Source organism: Cynocephalus volans, chromosome X (assembly GCF_027409185.1).
Source record: "Cynocephalus volans isolate mCynVol1 chromosome X, mCynVol1.pri, whole genome shotgun sequence".
NCBI classification, from domain to species: domain Eukaryota; kingdom Metazoa; phylum Chordata; class Mammalia; order Dermoptera; family Cynocephalidae; genus Cynocephalus; species Cynocephalus volans.
This window is the reverse complement of record NC_084478.1, coordinates 177855101-177877725: the sequence shown is the minus strand read 5'-3', so window position 1 is coordinate 177877725 and position 22625 is coordinate 177855101. Positions and strand designations below refer to the sequence as shown.

General features: G+C 62.5%; 1 protein-coding gene across 1 annotated transcript; it reads right to left on the bottom strand.

Moving 5' to 3' along the window:
• Window positions 1–7238: 7238 nt before the first annotated feature.
• Window positions 7239–20659, bottom strand: BGN (biglycan). The gene is made up of 8 exons (XM_063083761.1): window positions 20587–20659; window positions 11920–12171; window positions 11453–11565; window positions 10800–11013; window positions 10152–10262; window positions 9857–9950; window positions 9582–9720; window positions 7239–8415 (listed from the first exon to the last, which is right to left on the bottom strand). Exons 2-8 carry the CDS (start codon window positions 12167–12169, stop codon window positions 8218–8220), a joined length of 1119 nt encoding a protein of 372 aa, XP_062939831.1. The 5' UTR covers window positions 12170–12171; window positions 20587–20659; the 3' UTR covers window positions 7239–8217.
• Between the last annotated feature and the right edge of the window lie 1966 nt (window positions 20660–22625).

Below are 22625 nucleotides of genomic sequence, written 5' to 3'. Positions count from 1 at the left end.
CTGAGCGCGGAGGGAGGGAAGGAGGGAGGGAGGGGGAGGGGGAGGGGGAGGGAGGGAGCCGGGGGAGGAGGAGGGAGGGAGGGAGCGGGCGCGGGGGGCGGTGCGTGGCACAGGGGCCGCGGGGCTCCGGAACCATGAGACCGGTGCGCGCCCTTCTGTGCCCGGGACGCGCGGGTGCCCGCCCTTCCCGGCCTGGCATTGCCCCCCAAGGGCACTGGCCAAGTGGGGTGGGCGCGGCTGGAAACGGGCGTACCGTGTTAACTGCAAGTGCAAGGAGCCCTGAGCATGCGACTGAGGCACCAGGCTGCCGCTACCTCTCAAGACCCCTACCCTCTGGGTGCATCTCCCCAACAGTAAAATGGAGTGGGGAGCTGGGCGGCTGATTTGTAGCGTGGAGTCCTTGGGCTCGGTGGACTCCAAGGGGCTGGTGATCTTCTGAAACCTTCCGCTCACTGTTGGGAATACAGACATCCAAACGTGTTTGCCTGGAGGGAAGCTGGAATTCACACAGATTCTCCAAGTCGGTGACCCCTAAAGGTTATCACACAAACACCGTTATGCGGGACACAGAGAGAGAGACTGCACTCAGATGGATGTCCAGAGACAGACACACAGGGACACATACCCACCGCGGACACAAGTGGAGACTGACACACAGACAAACCCCAATGCAGACACCCCCCAATACCCACAGACCCACGTTCATGGACAGAGACCCAAGTGTGTGCTCACAGGCCTCCAGAGGTGAGGCTGTCCCTACCGCTAGTCTTTAGAGCCCCACGCTTCCCAGCTACAGGGACAGTGGAGGCCACCGACCCCAGATCAGGCCTTTGCCACTGTGTGAGAGTGGTGAGGAGAAGTGGGGTGGGGGCACAGGAAGGGGGCTGAGCATGCAGGAAAGAGAAGGGACAAGCCCACAGGGAGCAGGTAGAAAAGGCCTGGACACAGACTCGAAATCTTTTTTGCCTTGGACAAAGAGGGCCCCAGGACATCTTGTGTGCCATGGTAAAGCTGGGTGCTGGGGACGCAGCAGGGGCCACAGAACAGGGAGTGGCAGGCAGACAGTGACTGTGCCCACACAGCTGGGGTACGGGCCACAGGAGATCACTAATCATAGGGACATGCAAGATGCCGGGGTCTCAGCAAAGGCCTCTTTGAGGAGGTGCCATTGTGCCCCAGAACTAAAGGATAGAAAGACACTGCTGTGGTGCCCCCCAGGCCAGGGGACTGTCACAACCCCCACAGCCTGCCTCTCCCACAGGAAACAGCTGGTTCCATGGAAAGCCCCTGGTACCTCTCAGAGGGGCAGAAGTTCACACATACACTCGCTCACACACACACACACACACTCACATGCCACTCACGTGCTCACTCACAACATGCTCACGCACTCACAGGCTCACTCGCATTCACTCACACACTCTCGCACCCACACACTTGCTCAACACGCTCATGTGCTCACGTGCTCACTCACAACATGCCCACGTGCTCACTCGCACATGCTCACACCAGCTCACACTCACATATGCCTGCTTACACACACCCACCCACACATGCTCAGTAACACACTGTGACACACTCAGTGATTCACACGTGGTCACATGCTCTCACATGCACACAACTCACACACACCCAGAGTCCTTCACACCCCATGCAGTTGTTCACACACAGGCACACATCCACTCACATGCAGCTGCACTCACGCCCACTCCCCCTCAGTGATTCCTGCACAGCACACACCTTCTCACACATGCTCACCCACGCACTTTCACACCCACACACTCACTCACACAGACACACACCCTCACGCACACGTTCCCTTCAACTCCAGCCCCGAGGCAGCTTTTCCTGAGTGTTGGTTCTCTGGGGACAGCAGGCAGGATAACCCCAGCACAATGGGCTGGGAGCCAGGCCTTGTGTCGCAGCTGTCACTGGCTCTGGCCTCCGCAGCCCCGCAGCAAGCCTGTAGCCCAGGGCACGTGCTGGGGACCAGGCATGCCAGCTCCTTAGTGCCCAGAACCACTGTGGGGACCCCCTACACCCTGTGACTTCCCACGGCCCAGAATAGGAAAAATACCACCGGAAGCAAGCCCCACTTTTACTGAACACTTGCTTTGTATGAGCTAAGCGCTGGGCGGTGCCCGAGGGCCTGGCTGCCTTTGGGTTGCTCTTCCTGTTGCCCCGCATTCTGGATGGGGATGTGGAGGCTCAGAGGGTCGCCAGAACCCACCTGGAGCAAGGGGTGAAGCCAGTCTTTCCTCCTGGCCAGGAGCTGGGGCGCCAGCCCGCCCTGTGCCCCAGGCACCCCACGAGGGCAGAGGACCTGTGAGCGCCAGGGCAGCCCTCGAGGGCTCATGGCCTCCTTCCCCAGCACATTCAGGTTGTGTCCCCTTCTTGGCCTTCCACAGTGTAGTGGGCTCCCTGGAGTCACGTCCTTCCATCCCACGCCTGAGGCCCCGGCTCTGGGCGAGAGGAGGCAGGGGTGGGCTGCTGAGCATTCCTGGGGAGAAGTGCGCCCGGGCTGGCAGCAGACACCTCAGGTACTGGCCAGCCTCTTATCAGACATTTTTTGGCAGCTCTGGGGGGACAGGAGTGGGATGGGACACCCAGAAAGGGGCCCCATGGAGAAGAATGGGGTCTTGAGGAGAGGGAGCCATACGTAAAGGCCTGGGAGTAGCTGTGAGAGCTGAAGAGCAGAGAGGAGAATCCCTCGGGGCTGTGCCATGGCCTTCCTTTGGGGACCATGGGACATGTGGATCGCCCTGGGTCGTGCTCATTTAACTGATGGCTGCTGTCCGCACAGGAGACCGGCACTGCTCCTTTGGTTGGAACGCGCTTGTGCGTGCCTCGCCCACCCCGTGTCCCGCGAGGCCCTCTCTCGCCAGGAGGAAGAGGCAGGTTGGGGGAGAAGACCTGCGGCAGGTTACCTGCCCACACGCATCATCTCTTCGCCCGGCCGGAGCAGTGTCCGGGGCTAGCCCAGCCAGGAGTTGGTCGTGCTACCTACTTTTGTGCTGAATTCCCACCAAGGCCAAAGTCACATGGCCAAGGAACTAGGTGTCATGAAAGTCCCCAGTCCCTAGCAAATTGTGGTCCCCAAACAGCTAAGGGCCAGGGGAGGGGATGGTCCCCTCTTTGCAGGTTGAGTTGTTTGGTTCTCAGCCTGGAGCCCTAGAGCCAGGACAGAGGGCCCAGGCCTGGGAGTGACGAGGCCTGGGTGCCAGGCAAACTCTGCCAGGGTCACTGCTGGCCCTTGCTCACTAGCTGGTCCCTCTCGGTTCCTCCATCTGTAAAGAGGTGGGTGGAGAAAGCTTTGCTAGAAAGTTCTTCATTACACCAAGCCCTGTCTTCTGCACTGGAAAATACTTAGGGAGCCAGCCCCAGGGTATGACAGCGGAAAGGCGCTTGGCCAAGCGGCACAGACCTCCCTGCTTCCTGGGCCCTCCCCGGTCCCAAGCCGGTCCACCCTCCCCATGCCCTGAACCCGCCTCCTCAGGGACCTCAAGGCCTTCGTCCCGCCCCTCTCTCCTGCACTGCTGGTGGCTTCCTGTCAACTGCCTCCTCCGGGGGCAACACGGTAATACCTCAAAGCCTGCCTCAGCCTGAGAAACGGAGCACACAGAGAGAGGCCGTGCCCTCTGGCCTGGCCTCCTCACCCTTGCACTCTTCCATGTACTCACCCCGACTGCTTTCTGTCCCAGGTCCTCAGCCACTGCCCTGTCACCAGGCTCCTCCTCCCTGCAGAGGCCCCGCAGCTGCCCGCTCCTCTCCCCTTGGCCTCCAGGCCATGTGTTGTCCTTGCCTGCTTTCCCTCCTGCCACTTTTGGTGTGACTGTCATGGCCTTCTCTGGGACAGCAACTCCCCAGCCTGCCCTGAGGTGGAGGCCCCGGGCCCCCTGTCTTCTCCTGGTGCCCACCCTCGCCCTGGCTGAGGTCACAGCCCCTTCCCCAAGGCCTCCTCCACCTGCAGCCTGGTGGCAGGCTGAAAATGCTCCCAAAGAAACGCACATCCTGACCCCCAGAACTGGAGTGTGACCTTATTTGGAAATAGGGTCTTTAAAGACTTTAAGTTAAGAATCGTGAGATGGGGAGATTATCCTGGATTATCCAGGCAAGCCATGTAGGCAGTGACAAGTGTCCTTATAAGAGGGAGAGAGAGGGAAATTTTACACACACCCACACGCACACGCGTGCGCGCACACACACAGCAGGAAGACACGTGAAGATGGAGGCAGAGACTGGGGTGACACAGCCACAAGCCAAAGAACCCCTGGGGCCACCAGAAGCTGGAAGATGCAGGAAGGACCCTCTCTAGAAACTTTGGAGGGAGCGTGGCCCTGCACATCCTGGTGGGGCCCCAGCCTCAGGGACCAGCTCAGTTCCCTGGGCACCCCCCCTGCCCTGGCCACCTCTCATGCAGTAGGTGCCAGGGCACTTCAGCACCCAGGTTGCCCTGGGTTCTCCAGGGCCCCAGGGGACAAGGGCTCTCCGTGGTGATGGTACCCTGCCTGGCATGTCCAGAGTGGAGAGGGCTGTGCCTTTTCCTATGGTCCCTGACTTCCTGAGACTAGAGTCCAGAGCCCCTGGGGACACAGTCTGAATACCAGCAGGAGAGGCCAGCCATGGATGAACACTGGTGCCCATTCTCAGAGCAGCCCCTGTGCCCTGGCTCCTGGGCCCTCCACCCAGGCCCTTCAAGGAAGGGTTATCTCCCTGAGGGGCCCTGCCCCCATCCCCAGCCCTGGCCTGTGGGCACCTGGCCGGCTGCCCCTCTGACAAGCCCTGACTTGTCTAAATCCAAGCAGTGGATTCAGCTTAGGCTCCAGCTGGGCCCCACCACATCCAGAGGGCACCTGACCTGCAATAAGTGCTCAGAAATGCCCCCTGCCTCCACTCTGTGCCCCTTTCACAGAACAGGCCTCCCCAAGTGAGTCACGCCAATGGCATTCATTGCTCTGTGTGTATGTTCGTGCGTGCGTGTGTGTTTGAGCGCTCATGTGTGCACATGTCTATGTGTGCACGTGCGTGTGTGGTTCTGTATCCGTGTGTGCACATGTATGTGTTCATGTGCTTTTGCGTGTCTGTGTGTGCATGTGTGCATATGTGTTTCTGTCTTTGTATGCACGTGTGCGTGTTCGTGTGTACTGCTCTGTGTTTGTGTATGTGTCTGTGTGCTCACGTGTGTGTATGTTTGTGAGTCTGTGTATGTGTGTAAGTACATCCACATGTGTGCTGGTGGCTGCCCCAGCTGGCCCCCAGCCCAGGTCCCTGCTCTGAGCCACACCTGCGCACCCACTGCCGTCCCATAGTCCAGGCTGCTCCCAGCCCTCATGTGGCGTTCTTCACGGCCCCCTTCCCCTCCCCAGCCTGTGCCCCACCAGGGGCCTCAGGCCACAGGACGCCACAACCAACCTGATGGTCCTGACTGAAACCCCACACCCCACCCTGCCCATTCACTTCCTCTCACCCCACATCTAATCTGTCCGCAAGTCCAAGGGCTCCTACTCAAGCAAAGATCAGGCTGGAACCTGTCCCTGGTGCCCCGTCTTTCCTGAGCCCACCCTCCTGCCCCACGGCTCCCAGCTCAGCAGCCTCGCCTCCTGGGCCTCCTGTTCCCACAGCCGGAGCCCTGAGCAACGTCTCACGCTCTGACCCATCTGGATGTGGGATGGGGGCTGTCAGCTTGCAGGGATAGCCTTCATGTCTCTGTGAGGTTCTTTTTTTTAAAGCCCAATCAGTCTCAACTTTATTATTATGTAATAGTTTGCGACACACTTGATAGCAGAGTGAGGCTGAGTAGTTCATCTTCACACTGCGGTCAAGACCAGCATGGCCCTGTCTGCCCCTGGGCTCCTACCTGGGCCACTTGCCGACTCTGGTCTGGGCAGTGCGGGTGCTGCCTGCGGGACGCCTTCCTCTGTACTCGCCACCCATGTAACACTGTCACACTAGCTCGTCGTGGCACCATTCCCCCACTGCATCTGGGAGCTGGGACATGCTGAGGTCAGGCTTGGTGAAAGTTTGTGGGATGAGAGGGAGACAGAGAGGAAAGCAAGGACTGGAAGGCTGGAGGGAAGCAAGAAGAGAAGACGGAGATTTGGGGGGCTGTGCCGGACCCACAGGCCCTCCCTGAGAAACGGGCGGAGGCTCCATGGTTCCGTCTCTGCCAGGCCCTGGCTCTGGCTGCCCCTCCTACTGGCTAGCGAGGGGACTTGACCGAGGCCCTGATTCCTGGTCCCCTGCCAGTGCCCTTGCCCTGTGTCTGCCCAGCTCAGCAGAGATTGCCGGGCCATGGAGCACATGCCCCAGAATAGTGCTATGATGCCGATGGGTGACATTCTATCGCTGGGCCACCGCGCTGAGCAGCACCTCCCATCCCCAAAAGGAGAAACCTGGGGACACTGTGCACCCCGGTGCCAAGCCAGGTGCAAGGGCAGGACAGTGTGCAAGGAGCCAACATGCAGCGCCTCTGGGCTGTGTCTTTTCTGGGCTATCACTCACAGCGGGCCCTGCCTGCTGTTTTTGTTGGCAGCCATGGCTGCCCACGGAAGCCTCAGCTCTCACCACCTGAGCTGGAGGCCCCTCATGTGGAACGAAGGGAAGAGCAGCCAGGCTCTAGTCTGTGGTCACCTGGGCACTGTCCCCCTCCATGCTGCCCCTTCCAAGGCAGACCTGCATCCCCAGTGAGCAGGCTTCCCCAGCCCTGACCTGGATTGTCTCTTGGGAGCCAGCGCCAGTGCACTGCAACCCGCGCTTGGCTCTCCTGGCACACAGTGTGGCCTACTGGGGGCACTATGGGGAGGCACCGCCCCAGGCGTTGATGCTGGATCGTGCTGAGCCCCGCGCTCACTCCATCGAGACAGGTGGGCAGGGCCCCTCCTGCATTTCCAGCCCCCCTCCTGCTGGAGGGTGTCTCACCCGGTGCTCTGCCACTGGTGGATGGTCGGCAAACGCTCCATTCTGGGAGCAGATTGCACCCCAGGCCTGGTCTGCTTCTGGAACGCAGTCTGAGGACAGCTGGCAACAGAAGTGCCCAGAAGGGAGGTGGAAGGGGCCAGTCCCTGGCCTTCCGCCTGGTTGCCTGGGGCCTCCTTGTCCAGTCCCAGACCTGAGGGTGAGGAGGACCCCCTTCTGAGGGCATCACCCCAGGAGCGTGGCACACAGAGCTATATTGCACAGTGTTTCTTTAATTGAAAAATAACCGACCTCAGGAGCACCCCTCCTCGCGCTATGTGATGCTTGCAGCCCCTGCAGCAGGGACTGGAAGGCGAGGGGTGGGGAGACCTAGCCATTGACGGGGAGGGTGGGGCCAATGAAAACAGGGAGCTGGGGCTCTGGTGGGGTGCTGGCCTCTCCCAGGGGCAGGGAGCCCCAGGGTCTGCAGGGCCAAAGGCTCCCCTCTTGATAATGGAGCGTGGCCATCCCCGGGGCCATCTGTGCAGGTGCTGGGTCTCCACCTCCAGCCTTTCCAGGAGTGCCTGGGCTTAGGGGTAAGGCCTGGCCAGGGCAGGCTGGGAGGCAGCCACCCTGGGCTTGCTTGGGCAGGGGCTGGGCAGAGGCTAGTGAGACAGAAAGCAGACCCAGCCCAAAGCAGAGGGTCAAGATGTGTGTGTGTGCATGCACGTGTGTGCGTGTGTGCACGTGTGTGTGTGTGTGTGTGTGTGTGTGTGTAGAGAAGAGGATGAAGCCAGGTCCAGAAAGATGAAGGAAGGACAGGTCACTAAGCCCAGAAGTGAGAAAGATCGGAGGAAGCACAAGGCAGGCACAGAGAGAGACGGCGAGAGATGGGCTGGGGGGAGCGAGAGCAGAGCATTGGCGTCCAGCAGCCGGCAGAGCAGGGTGGCTGGATGGACAGGCCAGGGACTGGCCGAAGGGGGCACGAGAGGCTGCGGGGAGCTGGAGGGGCCCAGGGGCTGGAAGCCTGGAAGCAGAGGAGGAGGAGGAAGGCCCTGCTGACAACCCTGTCCCGCCCACACACCCGTGGGCCGCATTCCTGGGACTGGAGCCGCGGACGCTGGGCTTTGGGTCAATGAGGAAAAGCTTCGTAGGGGTGTCTCTGAGCAGCGGTGGTGGGCGAGCCGGGGCAGCCGTGAAGCTGAGGGGCAGGGGACGGGGACCAGGCCGTGAGGGGGCGGTGCCTCCCCTGCAGGACCTCAGGCCGTGCTCCCCAGAGACGCCCGCCGCGGCCACCGGCCACTGCGCTGGCTGCCGCTGCCTCTACTTTTTGTAGTTGCCAAACTGGATGGCCAGGCGGTCGGTGACGCAGCGGAAGGTGGCTGGCTGCACCTCCCAGTAGGGCACGGGGTTGTTGAAGAGGCTGATGCCGTTGTAGTAGGCCCGCTTGACCCCGAAGCCCACGGGGCAGAAGTCGTTGACGCCCACCTTGGTGATGTTGTTGGAGTGCAGATAGACCACCTGGGGACAGAGGGCGTGGCAAGGCTGGCTGTCGGGGGCCTGGGTGGGTGCTGCTGATGGCCCCAGCAAGGGCCGGCCTCCCTCCATGCCGTGGCGCGGCCTCCTTGGCGCCACCCGTGGTCGGGAGCAGCCATGGGGCATGGGTGTGTCTGTGGGCGGCTGTTGGCCAGGATGCAGGCACTGGTGGGCCACCAGGGACTGGATGAGGGGCTCAGGTGGGGTGGGGGTGGGGGTGTCATGGGGGTGCATTTGGTGCACTTGAAACACTGATCTTGACACCATGTCTGTGTAGGAACAATGGCAACTTGGGCTCCCAGAAGGCCCCTGGTCCTCCGTCTGGGTTCCCGGGGTTGCAGGCCTGCCCCTAGGGGAGCACCGTCTCACTGCAGAGACCCGTGGGACACAAGGGTGCCCTCCTCTTCCTCCCAGCCCTCACGGACACTCACCCTCTGGCAACAACACTCGATCCCTAGAGCTGCGCTGTCTTGGGGAGGAGCAGAGGGGACAAGCGCAGGTGGGTTCGGAGCCCAGTGGTGGTGGAGAGGATGCCGGCCACTAGAGGGCGAGCTCTGCCCGGCGTGGGCCACACTGCATTTGGGGCTGGTGGTGATGGCGGTGTTCCTACCATGCGTGAGTGGGGCTGAGGAACAGGCTGAGGCCCAGGGCCGGGCTGAGCAAGACCAAGTTCACCCACGTGGCTGGAGGCCACGCCAGGGATGTTGGCCCCTGAGAGAACCCCAGGAGAGGCCCTGCACCCCATCCGCCCACTTTCTGTCTTGGTCTGGCCCTGTCTTGGCACGGATCTGTGCACCTGCAGGCACTGCCGCAGCTTTCTGGTGTCTGACCCGCCTAGGAGACCTCAGCTCCGAGATCTACCAGGCCAGATCCTGCTCATCCCTCACAAGCCCTTGCCACCCTCCTCGATGTGCACTGGGGGGTGCCCTCGCCGCCTCCTCTGTGGGTGGAGGGTGGCAGGGCTCCGTACAAAAGGGGGCATTGGACCTCAGGGATGGAGCATTGGGGCTGCTCCTTGCCAGATGAGGACAGCAGGAGTGACTGGCCAGCTGCTGTGCACAGAGCCGAGGAACAGCCCCGGGGACATGGGCTGCTCCGCCACCCGATGTTAGAGAGCCCGGCACCCCCGGGCCGCCCCGCGCAGCCCTCACCTGGAGGAGCTTGAGGTCCGGGAGCCCCGCGGGCACCCTGGACAGCTTGTTGTTGTCCAGGTGCAGCTCCCGCAGTGTGGGCAGGAAGCTCAGGCTCCCGTTCTCAATCATCCGGATCTGGTTGTGGCCCAGGCCCAGCCTGCGAATGGGAGAACGAGATGTACTTGGGACCGGAGGGAGAAGCACAGCGGAGTGGGCTCTAAAGGCCACACGACAGACATGGGGAGTCTCCAGCGCCCCTTTATGCCCCACCCTGCTGGCTCCCCCATCCTCACCTGTACAGCTTGGAGTAGCGGAGCAGATCCTCCAGCTCAATAGCTTGGATTTTGTTGTGGTCCAGATGGAGCTCATTTAGGGTCTCGGGGAGATCTGCCCAGAACAGCGGGTGCATGAGGTGAGTGCAGGTACTTGGGAGCTGAGGCCCCAGCTCTGCTGTGGGTGTGGGGAGGGGGCTGCCGAGTCCCTCCCCAAGTAGACTGGGCGGGCCCAGATGGTTCTAGGCCTTCTCCCAGCTCTGCCCATTTGTGCCCCTGCAAGTGGGGGGGCGGGTAGGAAGGGCCACCTTCCTACCTTTGGGGATGCCAGTGAGCTTGGCCTCTGAGATGCGCAGGTAGTTGAGCTTCAGGCCATCAAAGGCTCCAGGTTCAAAGCCACTGTTCTCCAGAGGGTTTCCACCCATCTCTAGGATAGAGGCGCCCTCAGCCCTGGAGCCAGGCGGCCGCCCCACACTCTACCCCCTCTATGGCCTGCTGGTTTCCGGCCTTGGGCTCACCTGACAGATAGGCCATGCTAATTGCCAGCTTCCCTATCTCCTCCTGTAAGCAGTTGCACTAATTTGCTGGGCTAATTGCAAATTCCTAGCTGCTCAAGACTTCTAGCCCCAAAGCCACTGGCCCTGGCATTGGCCTCCAGGGGCAGAGGGAGAAAGAGGGAAGGTAGGAGAGCCAGAGATGAAGATGGGGCTCCCCAAAGCTGCCCCAGCCCCTCTGGCAGGTCCTGGAGGTCTCCATGATAGCCCGCATCAGGGGATTTGCTGAGAAATTCGAGTACATCCTACTTTCTTTTGACTATTTTCAAAAAACTCTTTCTTGAACTGGGCCTTGAAGGCTGTCCCCGGGTCTCTCTTCCCCATGCCCTGAGATGAGCCTCGAGAAGGTTCCATGAGGCCCACCAGGCTTCTGCCCGGATGGCCCAGCGCCGGGTGGGGGCCGCACTCACCGATGCAGTTCATGTTCCAGAGCCCGCTGAACACACCCTTGGGCACCTTGCGGATGCGGTTGTCATGGATGCGGAGCTCCACCAGGGAGCTGGGCAGGCTGGGGGGTATCTCTGCCAGGTGGTTCTTGGAGATGTAGAGCTTCTGCAGCTTCCGCAGGGGGCTGAAGGCCTTCTCATGGATCTTCGAGATCTTGTTGTTAACCAGCACGAGGGCCTGAGGCAGGTGGCACGGAGGTGAGCGCACCGCCTCCCTGCCCCTTCTCTCCTTTCGTGCTCTGCTTCCTGAGCTTGCCGTCCACAGCCGAGCCCGGCTCAGTCTCAGGGAGGTCAGAGTGCAGGGGAGGGAGCCCCAGCCATGCACTGCTGCCCAGCACAGCACACCGCTTCTACGAGCCTCAGTTTCCCTACTTGTACACTGGCTACAATGAAGTCAGTTTTTCTTGTGTTATGGGGAAGAACCCCCAGGGAGCTCCACCAGGGCTAGCTCGACTCCTCTCAGGACTCCACGGATCCCCGAGGCCATTGCACACCCCATACGCACGTGCACACACACCCATCTGGATGCATACCCCTAGCTGCAGACCTTCTGACTCCTCCTAGCTGCTCAGAAAGGACCCAGTGAGGCAGGAGAGGCGGGTGGGTGGGGGGCTTACATAGAGGTGCTGGAGACCTTTGAAGTCATCCTTGCGGAGCTCGGAGATGTCGTTGTTCTGCAGGTCCAGCAGTGTGGTGTCAGGTGAGATCTCTTTGGGTACAGCCTTCAGACCTGGGGCCAGAGCCACCGTCACCCGTGTGAGCAAGGGCCCACCCAGCCTACTAGCTTCACTGGCGTGGAGGGCCAGGGACACCGACACAAACACAGGGACTCTGCCACAAATGGGTGCAAGCTCCAGAGCTTGCGGACAGAGGCTCTGCTCACCCCTCACTTGCTTGCATCCAGACAGCTGGACACCCTCACGCCCCCACAGCACGATCCCAAGCCTGTGTAGGCTTTCTCCATCCCTGCCCCCACCCTTTCATGCCCATCTCATAGGACGGACGTGTGTCCCCCTTAGTAGGGGCTCTCAGGCTGGGCATGTGCCTTCCTGAACCCCTCACCATCCACTGCACAGGGACTGACCCAGGTCAGAGCACTGAACAACCCGCAGGTGGCAGTGGCAGCCGAAAGGACACATGGCACTGAAGGTGCGTGTGAGGGAGTCCAGGTCCGGGACGCCCGAGATTGTGTCGGCACCCGAAGCCTCCTCGTCGTTCATCATGAGCAGCCCGTCGTCCAGGGTGAAGTCCCAGAAGCCCTTCTGCTCAAAGGGTAGGGCCTGGCTCAGGGCCAGCAGAGCTGCGAGGAGCCACAGGGACCGCATGGTGGACATGCCTGCGAGACAGGGCAAGGAGGGGCCGTCATCAGCCCCTGCGCCCTGGGCTCTTTCCTACCCATCTTCCCAGCACCAGGGGCTGGTGTGTGTGTGTGTGTGTGTGTGTGTGTGTGTGTGTGTGTGTGTTGGTGTGTTGGCACTGTGTCCCACATCCCTCACTAGGGACAGCCAGGCCCTGGGGCAGGAGGCAGCAGAGGGAGGGGGCGTGGGCAGGAGGCACCAGGCAGGATGGGGGGTGCGCTGCTGGCCAGGAGGGCACCTCCTGTCGCTCCCTCACCCGCAGGCAATACTTGGCCTCACTGAGCAATACAGTGTCTTCCCAATTAGCAAGTCTGCAGCCCCCACGCCACTGAGTCAGCCAGCAGCCTACCTTGGGGTGGGGTGTGGGTCAGGGAGGCTGAGTGGAGGAGGTGGAGGGGAAGCTATGAGTTTAGTTCCGAGGATGCCACGCTGGCCACCTGCGCCAAGACCTCTGGCCACCTGCGCCAAGACCTCCCCAGAGTTCTGGGCTCAGGGCAAGGCGCACACAGTTGAGTTAGGCGACCACGGGTCATGTCCTTCCCTGCCCAAGCCCCCCTCCCGCCATGCCCACATTTCTCCGAGAGGGTCTAGCAGCCGAGGCACGGGCGGCAGGCTGGGTAGGAGAGGGGCAGTCTCTGGGGCTGGGGGCGGAATCGGCCGAGGCAGCCGTGAGCCGAGGCCCTGCTCCTGGGGGACTTGGCTTCCTCCTCCAGACCACCAGCCTCCCCTTGCCTGGGCCTGAGCCCCAAGGCTCCCAGATCTGCTCCTGCCCTTCCTTCGTGCCCACAACCTGGGCCCCCTCGGGAGGCCCCCTGAGTGGAGCAGGCACTAGCTGCCAGGCGTGGGGCAGGGTCGGGCTTGTCTGGAGGCCCCCCAGGCTGAGGCGGTGGGGTGGGGCTGCGGAAGCTGCCCTGCCTGAGCCTGCCCCCGCGCCCACATCTGCCTGCTCCTTCTTCCTGCGTCAGACAATGCCCCCGTCCAGGGGCTGCTCTGCACAGCAGCCCAGAATGCACCCTACCTCTCCTAGCACCCCACCTCCCCGATTCCCTGGCCTGCTTGCCTCCCAGCCTCGGGTGCACCTGGGGTTGTGCAACTCCGGCTCCCATTGATCCCAGGAGGAGGCTGGGATGGAGGCCTGTCCTGCTGCCCCTGCGGTGCTCCTCAGGCCCCGTGGGGAGGCATCCACTTGGATCCCCCTCCTGAGTGGCTCCTGTGGCCTGCCCTGGCCCCATCTGTACCTGCAGACAGAGGGGCCTGCCGTGGGGCTGCAGCTGCTGCGGAGGGAGTGCAGCACCCTCTGGAGCTGGCCCCAGAGTCCCCTTCCCCGGCAGACCCCACAGCCCTCCTGAGCCCATGGCCCCAGGTCACACAGCAAAGTGGGGTGCAGAGCCCAAGGCTTAGTTCAGTTTCCATCTCATGTGGACAGTTGAACTTGGCACTGACCCTGGGGTCACCAGAAGGCCCCTACAGGGGGAGCACCCAGCCTCCCTTGCTCCTTTGGGCCTCGAGTCCCCACAGTTACACCCCAGGGCCAGCAGGACTCGAGGGAGCACCCATGAGGCCCTGGCCCCTGAGTAGGTGGAAGGCCCCGAGCTCGCTTACCTGGACAGCGCCGGCTTTCTCCTTCCCCCCCTCCGTGTGCGACCCCCAGGGCAGGGCAGGGCAGGGCCTCCGTGCTGCCGCGTGCAGGCCCTTGCCAGGGTGCCGCTGGACGTCCGAGGGTGGGAGCAGGAGGAGGAGCAGTGGGAGGGAGCAGGAAGGGGAGGGTGAAGGCAGGAAAGCAAGATGGAATGGGAGAGGGGAGGAGACTGCCCGCCCCCTGCCAAAGCCACTACCTCACAGGGGGATGAGTCAGGGCTGGAACGCCCAGATGGAGCCGTGGAAGGCTCTGGATTCACGGTCCACCTGCACAGGTGGGGGGCGGGGGATGGTCCGGCTAGGCCCAGGGGAAGCTGTGGGGACAGGCTGGTGCAGACAGGCCTCTCCCAGCCCGCCCGATGCCGGGGAGGATGGGGGTCGGGGGGCGGCAGAGGACCATCTACCTGTGGCCAGCCTGGGGTCTGCCAGGACCCATACATTAGCCTGTGTGGGCACTTCTGGAAAGGTGGGCAGCTGGTTAGGGTGGCGGGTCCGCTCCGCCAGAGGAGAGGACACAGGCGCTGGGAAGGCCAGCCAAGACAAGACTGGTCACTGGGGTCCCTGGTGGGCTCACGGGAGGAGCCCCGGGGGCACGTGAGCTCTAAGGAAATGCACCAGCTTAGAGCAGCCATGCCTGATGATCTAGTAAGTCTGGGGGCCCCCAAGGGGCTGGTTTTCCATGGCTCATGGCTGGGCATGAGAAGCAGGCGGGGGGGGGGCAGGCGGGCTTCCTGGCACAAGACTCAGTGCACAGAACTCTGCACGGGAGGGGGCAGGGCAGAAACTGAGCCCACAGGAGGCAGCAAGGGACCCCCACAGAGCCAGAGGAGCCCAGGAGAAAGGCTGCCTTGCGGCTGGCACAATTAGTATTCTCATTCTATGGATGCAAAAACTGAGGCCTAGAGAGAGGAACTGACTTTCTCCAAGTCACTCAGCCTGAGACTTGGACTAGCTCTGGCGACTCTAGACCTTGAGCTCTCAGCCCAGAAGCCACCTGGCCTCGGCCCTGCCCTGCCCTTCATTAGCCGCCCCTCAGCCACAGGGAGCTGGGGTGGTCTCTGGGCAATGCTGAGAGACTGGGGGAGGAATCCTGGAGTGTGGTGTGTGTGGGGGGGAGTTGCTGTAGATAGGACCGGCTGCCCTGCGCAGCCTGCCCTGACTCCCCCCCCCACACTGAGCCCCACCACGGTGTAGACATGCGCACGTGCACGCACACTGAGGAGGCAGGCAGGGTGGCAGCCCAGGAAGTGGCAGTTCCACATGGACAGACACTGTGAGACCCACAGCAAGTCCCTCCTGTCCCCACCTCCTCACCAGCGCTGGGGCCTCTGGGCCTCAATTTCCCTTCATCAGTCTCCCTGGCATGTCCCCAAGGACTTCGGGGAGGGACTGCAGGGAGGCCTTAAGCCCCATCAAAGCGTGCTCTGAGCAAAGGGGAGACTGGCGACCGCAGGTGTGAGTGAGGGAAGAGGCTGGGCTTCCTGGAGCCTCCGCTGCCACCCCAATAGGGCCTTCCTTGTCTGCCCCTCTGAAAGCCAGCGCAGTCCTCCGCGCAGGATTGCTCCAGGTCACAGCCAAACAAGATGCGTTGGCAGCCTCTGAGAACATGGAAGGGCTGTGCCAGGCATTCAGGCCAGGCCAAAGGCGGCAGGAGCAGGACTTGAGGTCTGGCGGGCCCTGGGAGCTCGCCTGCAGATGTGTGGCTCATGGCTGCCAAGTAGCAGACGCCGGGTGCTGTCTCCATGGCCTCAGCCCGGGGCGTCTGGCCCCACCAGGCAACCCGACCTGAACTCTGACACGTGTGCCGCCTTCCACCCAGCCCTGCCATGTTCCTGGGACTGCACACATCCTCCCTCCCTTCTGGCCACCAAAGCCCTCCAGACACAGCTTCAACCAGCAGGTGGGCACTCGTGCCCAGACTGACACACGGCCTGCTCTCTCTGCCCTCCCAGGCCCCAGCCCGCTTGCCCCTGGTGTCTCCAGCCTACATGTGGGTGTCGACTACAGAGAGGGGACGTGTACTACCCATGGCTCTGCAAAGCCCATGCGTGCATGCGTATGTTGGGGTGGCTGCAGAGGGCCACACCCTGAGCCCACCACCACTGCCTCTGTGCCCTTCACACTGCAAGGGGAACAAATGCCTGAGCGTGGCTGGCCAGGACGGCTCCTTCCCACAGTGGCCCAGGCACTGCTGGACTGAGTGGACAGAGCTGTGTCCTGCGCTCTAGCAGACTTTGGGAACAGGCTGGACTTTTGGAGGCTGCAAGAGGCTGGCACTGGGGAGGTGGTGAAGTGGCTGGGCGCACAAAGGGGGAGCTTTTGACCCCTGTCTCACGCTGCCAGAAACCTCTGGAAAGGAGTCAAACAGCAAATCACCCTGTTCAGCTGTGGGTCCTGAGTTCCTGCTCCCTCTGTGCCTGGGCCACACACCCTCCCTTCTCCTCCCACTTGCTGAAGAAATCCTGGGCTCCTTCTTGCCACGTGTGAGTATAGGCTGTCACTTTCCAAGTGTGGGACAAGGGACTCAAGTAATTTCTTTACTTAGTCCACCTGTTGACCATAAGAAGGAAGTGATGCTTCTACCACTTGATGAAGGGGTAAACCGAGGCCCACACTTTGCCCAGAACTCTTGTCCAAGGCCACCCAGTGAAGAAACAGCAGAGCTGGGACTGCGCTGTCGCCTATCTACCCACCCATGTGTCTGGCCCTGCCCTCTGCCGTTGGAGACGTCGTTGGAGGCCCCAAAGCTGAGAGGGCTCGTACTCCCTGGGTTTTGCAGCGGCTTGGCCATCCCCCGGCGTTGCAGGAGAAGATTCCTTTGCAGCTCACCCCCTCCACTGCCTGGAAACACGGCACTTCTCTTTGGCTGCCACTGTCAATTGCTCCCCATTGGCCATGAAGCCAGGAGCCCCTCCTCAGCCCTAGCGCACCCACCAGGCCAGCCCCAGCCCTGCTGCTTCCACAGCCGTCTGCAGGGCGATCTCCTGCAGTGGCTGTGTCTCAGCTGGGCAAGGGAGCTGCCTCTGAGCCCTTTGGGGGCCCCAGGGGAGGTGTTCTTGATGTGGCCCCCAGAGCCTGGGGGCCTGTGCCTGCCTCCTTCCCCTGTCCAGCTGGCCAAGGCAAGGGGGCTTGGCCTGCCCCCTGGAAGGGAGAGCTGCCAGGCACCTGGCGGGGAGGCCGAAGGGGAGACCGTGTAGCCCTTCTCTTCCCGGGCCCAGGGTTTCCTGCAGCCCCTCCCCTGCACCAGGTCCCCACTCTCGGCGAGGGGTTCTGGCTGGGGTGAGCTCCAGCCTCTTTGGCCTGCCTGGAGGCCAGGAGCCTGTTCATCTTCAGGTCTCCCAGGGTGGCTAGGGCTCCCACAGGTGTGTGCCTCCTTGCAGCCAGGAAGCATCTGAGGCCATGGGACAGCAGTCAAGGCCAAGAGGGACTCAGTCTGCGAGAGGATAAAAGTTGCACTCGCCTCCCGGGCTTCCTCTGTCTCTGCCCCTCTCCTTCAGGTCTGACCTCTGGTCACCAAATCCCTAATTCTGTGGCCACCTGGGCCTCTGCCTACTATATTCCTCTTGGCCATCCGGCCCCTACAGAATCACACAGGGCTGGGGCACCTACCAGTTTGTGGGGGAGAAGCAGGGACCAATTAAGAGTCCCGTGGAGTCCGGGGTTAGCCCCACGCCCAGGCTGGGGAGCCTGGGAACATCCGGGACCTCTCGCAGCCCCCACCCTTCATCCTGCTGCTCAGCCCAGGCTGGTGTTTCTGCTGAGCTCAGGAGAGTTTGGTGCAAGGAAGCTGGGTTAGAGCCCTCGGGTCCCTAAATCTGAGATATGCACCACAAGGGGGAGGGGTGGGCACATTTACTGGGCCTGGCTGGCAGGCTGGGGTTGGAACTGAGCAGGTGGGAAGCAGGGAGCTGAGGCCAGTGGGCTCTGGGCAAGAAGACCCTTTCATGGCCACCCTGGGGGATGGGGTGCGGGAAGAAGGCAAACAGTGTGGGGAAGGGGGACTGGGGTGGTTTCCGGAAGCCTGGAGTCCCAGAGGTGGTGAAGGAGGTCTGGAGAGCCCTCTAACTGTGGGCTCCAACTGGGGAAGGGCCTTCACTCCAGGACCTGCCAGCCTAGAAGGGGAACAGGGAACCAAGCACAGTCCCCACCCCCAGAGGATCCAGCCCCACGTCTTCCCCAGGGAGCACTGGGAAGTTGGTTCTTTCTGGAAGGCTGGAGAGGAGCCTGGCCATAGGGTGGCAGGCCAGTTAGGCTTGGCAGACCTCAGGCCAGGGGCAGCCCCCTCTGCACGCCCCCCTCCCCCAGTCTCTCTAAGACTTGTAGAAAGGGGTCTGGGGGTGGCTGAGGTGTGGGCCCTGATCTCCCCCAGCTCGTTGTCTGAGCAGAAGAGAATGGGGGCTGGGGACATACTGACCCCCCCCCAGATCCCAACCGATGAGGAGGAGAGGCAGAGCCCCAGGATTCTGGGTTGGCCTGCCTTTGGAGGGAGCCCATGCCCTTTCTGCACCCCCCAGCCCATGCCAGGGTGCCCAGGAGAGCCACCATCACCCCCACAGCCCTTCGGTGTGAGCGAGGGCCCTGGGCTGGGGCGTCCCCCTTCCACCAGTGGGGCTGCGGGGCTGTCGGAGCTCAGCAGCCAGCTTGGAAGCTGAGGGCAGGAAGAGCGGGAGGGGGCCGCGGTGGGTGTGGGAAGACCTTGCTAACAATCGGGGCTGTTGGGGTGAGCGAGGAAGGTGAGGGGCCCTGGCAGGTATCTCATCAGAGTCCCCAAGGCTGGGGCTGTGGGATGACTCCTGGGACATGCTGTTGCTGCGTTGTCCCCACTCCCCCCCCCCCCCCCCCCCCCGCACAGGGAGCCAAGGAACCAGAAGCCCTCTGGGGAGGTTCTGGGTGCGAACTGCCAAGTGTGGGTTCATTACACATCCCTCCTCTGGGATCAACAGCTGTGGGCTCTCGGTGGGGTTGGGGAGAGGTTTGCACCAATGCTCATAAGTCACCCTTCACGATGGTCAGGGGGCCAGCACCCCGACTCTATGAGCTCCTAAAAAGAACTGGTGCGAAGGGGCTGGGCCTCAGATTCCCCATCTACACAGTGGGAACCCTGGTCCCTGGTCCGGGGCAGCGTGCAGAAATGGTGGGAAGGTTAATACCCATGGTGACTCGGGTCCTTGGGGATCGAAGGTGGGCCAGTGGGCAAGCGGCCAGGGAGCCTAGGGCTGCCACTCCCAGCTGGCCAGCTGCCCACAACAGCCCTTTCTGCTCCCTGGCTCACATCCTGCTCCTGCTGTTCAGCCCCCATGGCTTGGAGGCAGCCCTGTGGCTTCCTTTTGATACACCCACACAGGCCTGCCCCCAAATGCTCACCCACGCTGGCCCACAGTAGCCATACATGGGCATGTTCCACACGAAGGCACCCCTGCCCACACACCAGCTCTCCCAGGGTGTGGCGGGCCCAGGAGGCTGCATATTGCCAAGAGGCGCTTTCCTGCACCCATGGATGCCGGTCCCTGAGAACCTTCCCAGCATGGCATGGAGGAAGGCCCCAAGCACCTCCAGCTTGCCTCAGTCCCAATCAGTCACTATGGGGAAGAGTCGGCAGGCCAGGGAGGGGTGAGGGCACAGAGGCAGGAGCCCCCTGAGGATGGGACCTGAGTGGCTTAGCAGGATGTGTCCCGCCTGCCCCACCCGCCACCCTGCCCTGCTCCTGCAGCTCAGCAGAACCAACTCGGGCAGCCCTCGCTCACCAGCGGCCCACCCTGCCCACGGAGCAGAGGGGGCGCTCCCCTCCCCCAACCTTCCAGGGCACTCGGGGGCACCCAGATAGTTCCGTTCTCTCTTGCTTCCTCTCCAGGACTCCTAACCAAGTCTGTCCCAGGGAACACGGCACAGTTGCCTGATTTTCTTCCCTTCCCCTCTCCTGCCCATTGTGAGTCCCAATCTAAGGGGCTTCTGGGGACAGACAAGACTGAGCCACCCAGGCAGCCCCACTCAGGGCCCCTGCAGCCAGGGCTCCTTCGACCTGCCCACACCTTGCCCAGGAGGAAGTAGAGGCATGGCATTAGCCTGTGGGTGAGCGAGGAATATCAGGCAGCTGGGGACTGTTCCCAGATGCTGTGCCCGGCGGGCGCCCTGAGATCCTCCCCGGCCTGGGCCGGGCACAAAGCCCCAGAGTGAGGCGCCGCCTGGCAGGACGAGGCAGGCGGGAGTAGAGGGTGCTCCTGGGACTTGCAGTGAAGGGCCAGGGCCGTTAGAAGCTGGGGTGCCAGCCACCCAACTCTGCCTCTGCGATGCTCTGGGCGGCAGCCAAGGAGAAGGACCCAGGGGGGAAGCAGAGAGACAAGACTTGGACGAGGCTGAGCAAGGTCAGGGGGGAGAAGGCAAGGAGGGGGGAGGGGAAGGCGCCTGCAAGAGGGCGGGGAGAAGAGGCAGAAACGGGACAGGACCAGGGGGCCGCAGGGTGGCGATGAAGGGGCGCGGACCAGGAGCCTACAAGGGGTGCCTTGGAAATCCGCAGACACCCTGAGGGCAGGAGAGGGCAGTAAGGGGGAGCGGGCCAGGGGCACTGGGGACAGCAGGAGCAAGAGTTGGGACAGCAGAGGCAACAGGGCCAGGGCAGCACAGGGCTGGTGGGGGGCGGCAGGGTTGGAGGCATCCCTGGGCTGGTGAGAGGGCGGCAGAGCCAGGGGACAGTGAGGGAAGCTTGAGGCCAGCGTGGGACAGCGCGGTGCTGGCACGGGGCTGGCTGGGGTCCCTACCTGGGGAGGGGCAGTGGCCAGGCTCAGGCTGGCTAGCTGGTGGGCTGGGATGTCAGGCCGTCCGTACGTCTTCGTGTTGGGCCGACCGAGAGCAGCTGCTCACTCCTGGGCAGTTCTTGGAGAGAGGGAGACAGAGGTGGCGGGAGGGAGGCTAAAGGCTGGGCGGGCGGGACGGGGAGGGGACGGCGGGGAGGGGGCGGGGAGGGAGGAACGGAGGGAGGGGGCTGGTGGGGCGGGGAGGGAGGGAGGGACGGAGGGGGCCAGCCCCCCTGGCAGCTTCAAAGGGAGCAATTTTCTTGTAGACGGCTGGGCTAGCTGCACCCGTCCCCCGCAGCCCCGCAGCCCCCCAGCCCCCGCCTCGGGCGCGCAGCAGACGGACACACACCCGCTCCCTCACACAAGGACCCTCGGAGTCCCTGGGCAGGCACGCCTCAGAGAGTCAAACTTTCCACTGCCTAGATGGGGACACTGAGGCGCTCGCTGGCACCCCGCCAGGCAGAGGAAGGAAAGAGGGCAGAAGGGGGAGGCCAATGAGGGGGAGGTGGCCTGGGGCCGATAGGCCCGTGAGTGGCCCCTGGAATCCTGTCCTGGGCCTGCCCAGAAGCTGCAGCGCCTGGCCCTGAACAAGGGGCGGTTTCTCTGGGATCGCAGAGCTTGATCTAGGCTCCCAGGGCTCTGTGCGCTCTCCCCGCAACCCCAGCCCTTCTCCTCTGTCTGTGTCCTAGGATGGGACCCAGCTGGGGCTGGCAGGAGGGCTCCACAGCTTCTGGGGGTCCTCCGTCCCTTGCCTGCCCTGAGGCCTTGGAGAAGCAGCCGGTGGGGAAGCCGATTCAGAGAAGATGAGCCTGCCTCACGAGTCATCCATCTTGCTCAATCCTGACAGGTCCCCTAGGACTTGACAACCCCTCTGTGGGTGGGCACTTCCCCCGGGGCTGAATCCTGCTCTGCTCACTTCTGAGGCTAACTGGGTCAGCCCAGCAAGCCTCAGCCACTTCCTGAGGGTCCCAGCGACTCTGCCTGTGTCTAGGGCCCAGGTCCTTAGCACGACACCTTCTCCCTGTCCAGTGGTGTCCCATGTCTCCCCCAGGAAGAGCAGCTTCCGAGAGCCACAGGTGAGGGTTTGGATGTGGCAAGAAACCTATAGTGAGCAATACTGACACGTACAAAAGGAGAATGGAGGACCAAGAGCGGGAAAGACCCCGAGAGAAAACTGCACGTAGAGAGAAAAGGCTCCAAGGGGCGAGGGTGGAGGGTGGCCAGAGAGAGAGGATGGGGCGAGGCTGGGGACCCGGTTCCCTCCTGCTCTCGGGGTTGGGATGAGGAGACTGGAGCACGCGGGGTCGGTTTGTCTGTGTGCTGGGTTGCGTGTTTTACTTTTCATGGTGGACATATTCAGACGCATCTGTCAGTAGGAAGAGCAGTATCGTGAGCGCATGGAGCCTCACCGAGCTCCAGCGTCCCCTCCTCATGGTCGCCTGGTCTCGTCTCTGCCCCTGCCCCTCTCCGGCCCCTCCCCATCCGGCACTGGGTTTGGAGCCAGACTGCAACTCATTCCTGGGTGATGTGCTGGTAGAGAGCAGGGCACAGGCGGTGAGGGCGGACTAGCAGCTGGGCGGAGGAAGGGGGCCTCTGCCCGGTGGCAGCAGCCAGTGGCAGAAGACCAGAAGACCACTGACTGGAGCAGGTCCCCCCGCAAGGTAGAAAGCCAGTGGTAGGAATGGGGGACAGACAGGTGATAGCTAAAGGTGTGGGCTTCTTTTTGAAGTGATGGAAATGTCCTAAAATTGCCCGTGGCGATGGCCGCACAATTCTGAATATGCTAAGTACGAACTATCCAATCGAATCGTCCTTTGGCAATGGGCAAGTATGAAGCACATCTCAGTAAAGCTGTTTTTAAGAAGGAAAAACCACATAAGGCCACCTACTGCCTGAGCAGCCTTTTCCCGAGTCTGTCACTGAGTGTGCTGCCACCCGGCCTCCACTCCCAGCCCTCCCTTGCTCTGCACCACGCTGCGGACTGGGCCCAGGAGCCCCAGTGG

Bases quoted from the DNA above. Each gene is read 5' to 3' on its own strand.
- BGN (XM_063083761.1), bottom strand. From the start codon at position 12,169: ATGTCCACCATGCGGTCCCTGTGGCTCCTCGCAGCTCTGCTGGCCCTG. The intron at 9,721-9,856 runs GTGAGGATGGGG...TCCCATTCGCAG, and splicing joins CGCTACTCCAAGCTGTACAG to GCTGGGCCTGGGCCACAACC. The intron at 8,416-9,581 runs GTGAGGGCTGCG...CTCTGTCCCCAG, and splicing joins CGGACCTCAAGCTCCTCCAG to GTGGTCTATCTGCACTCCAA.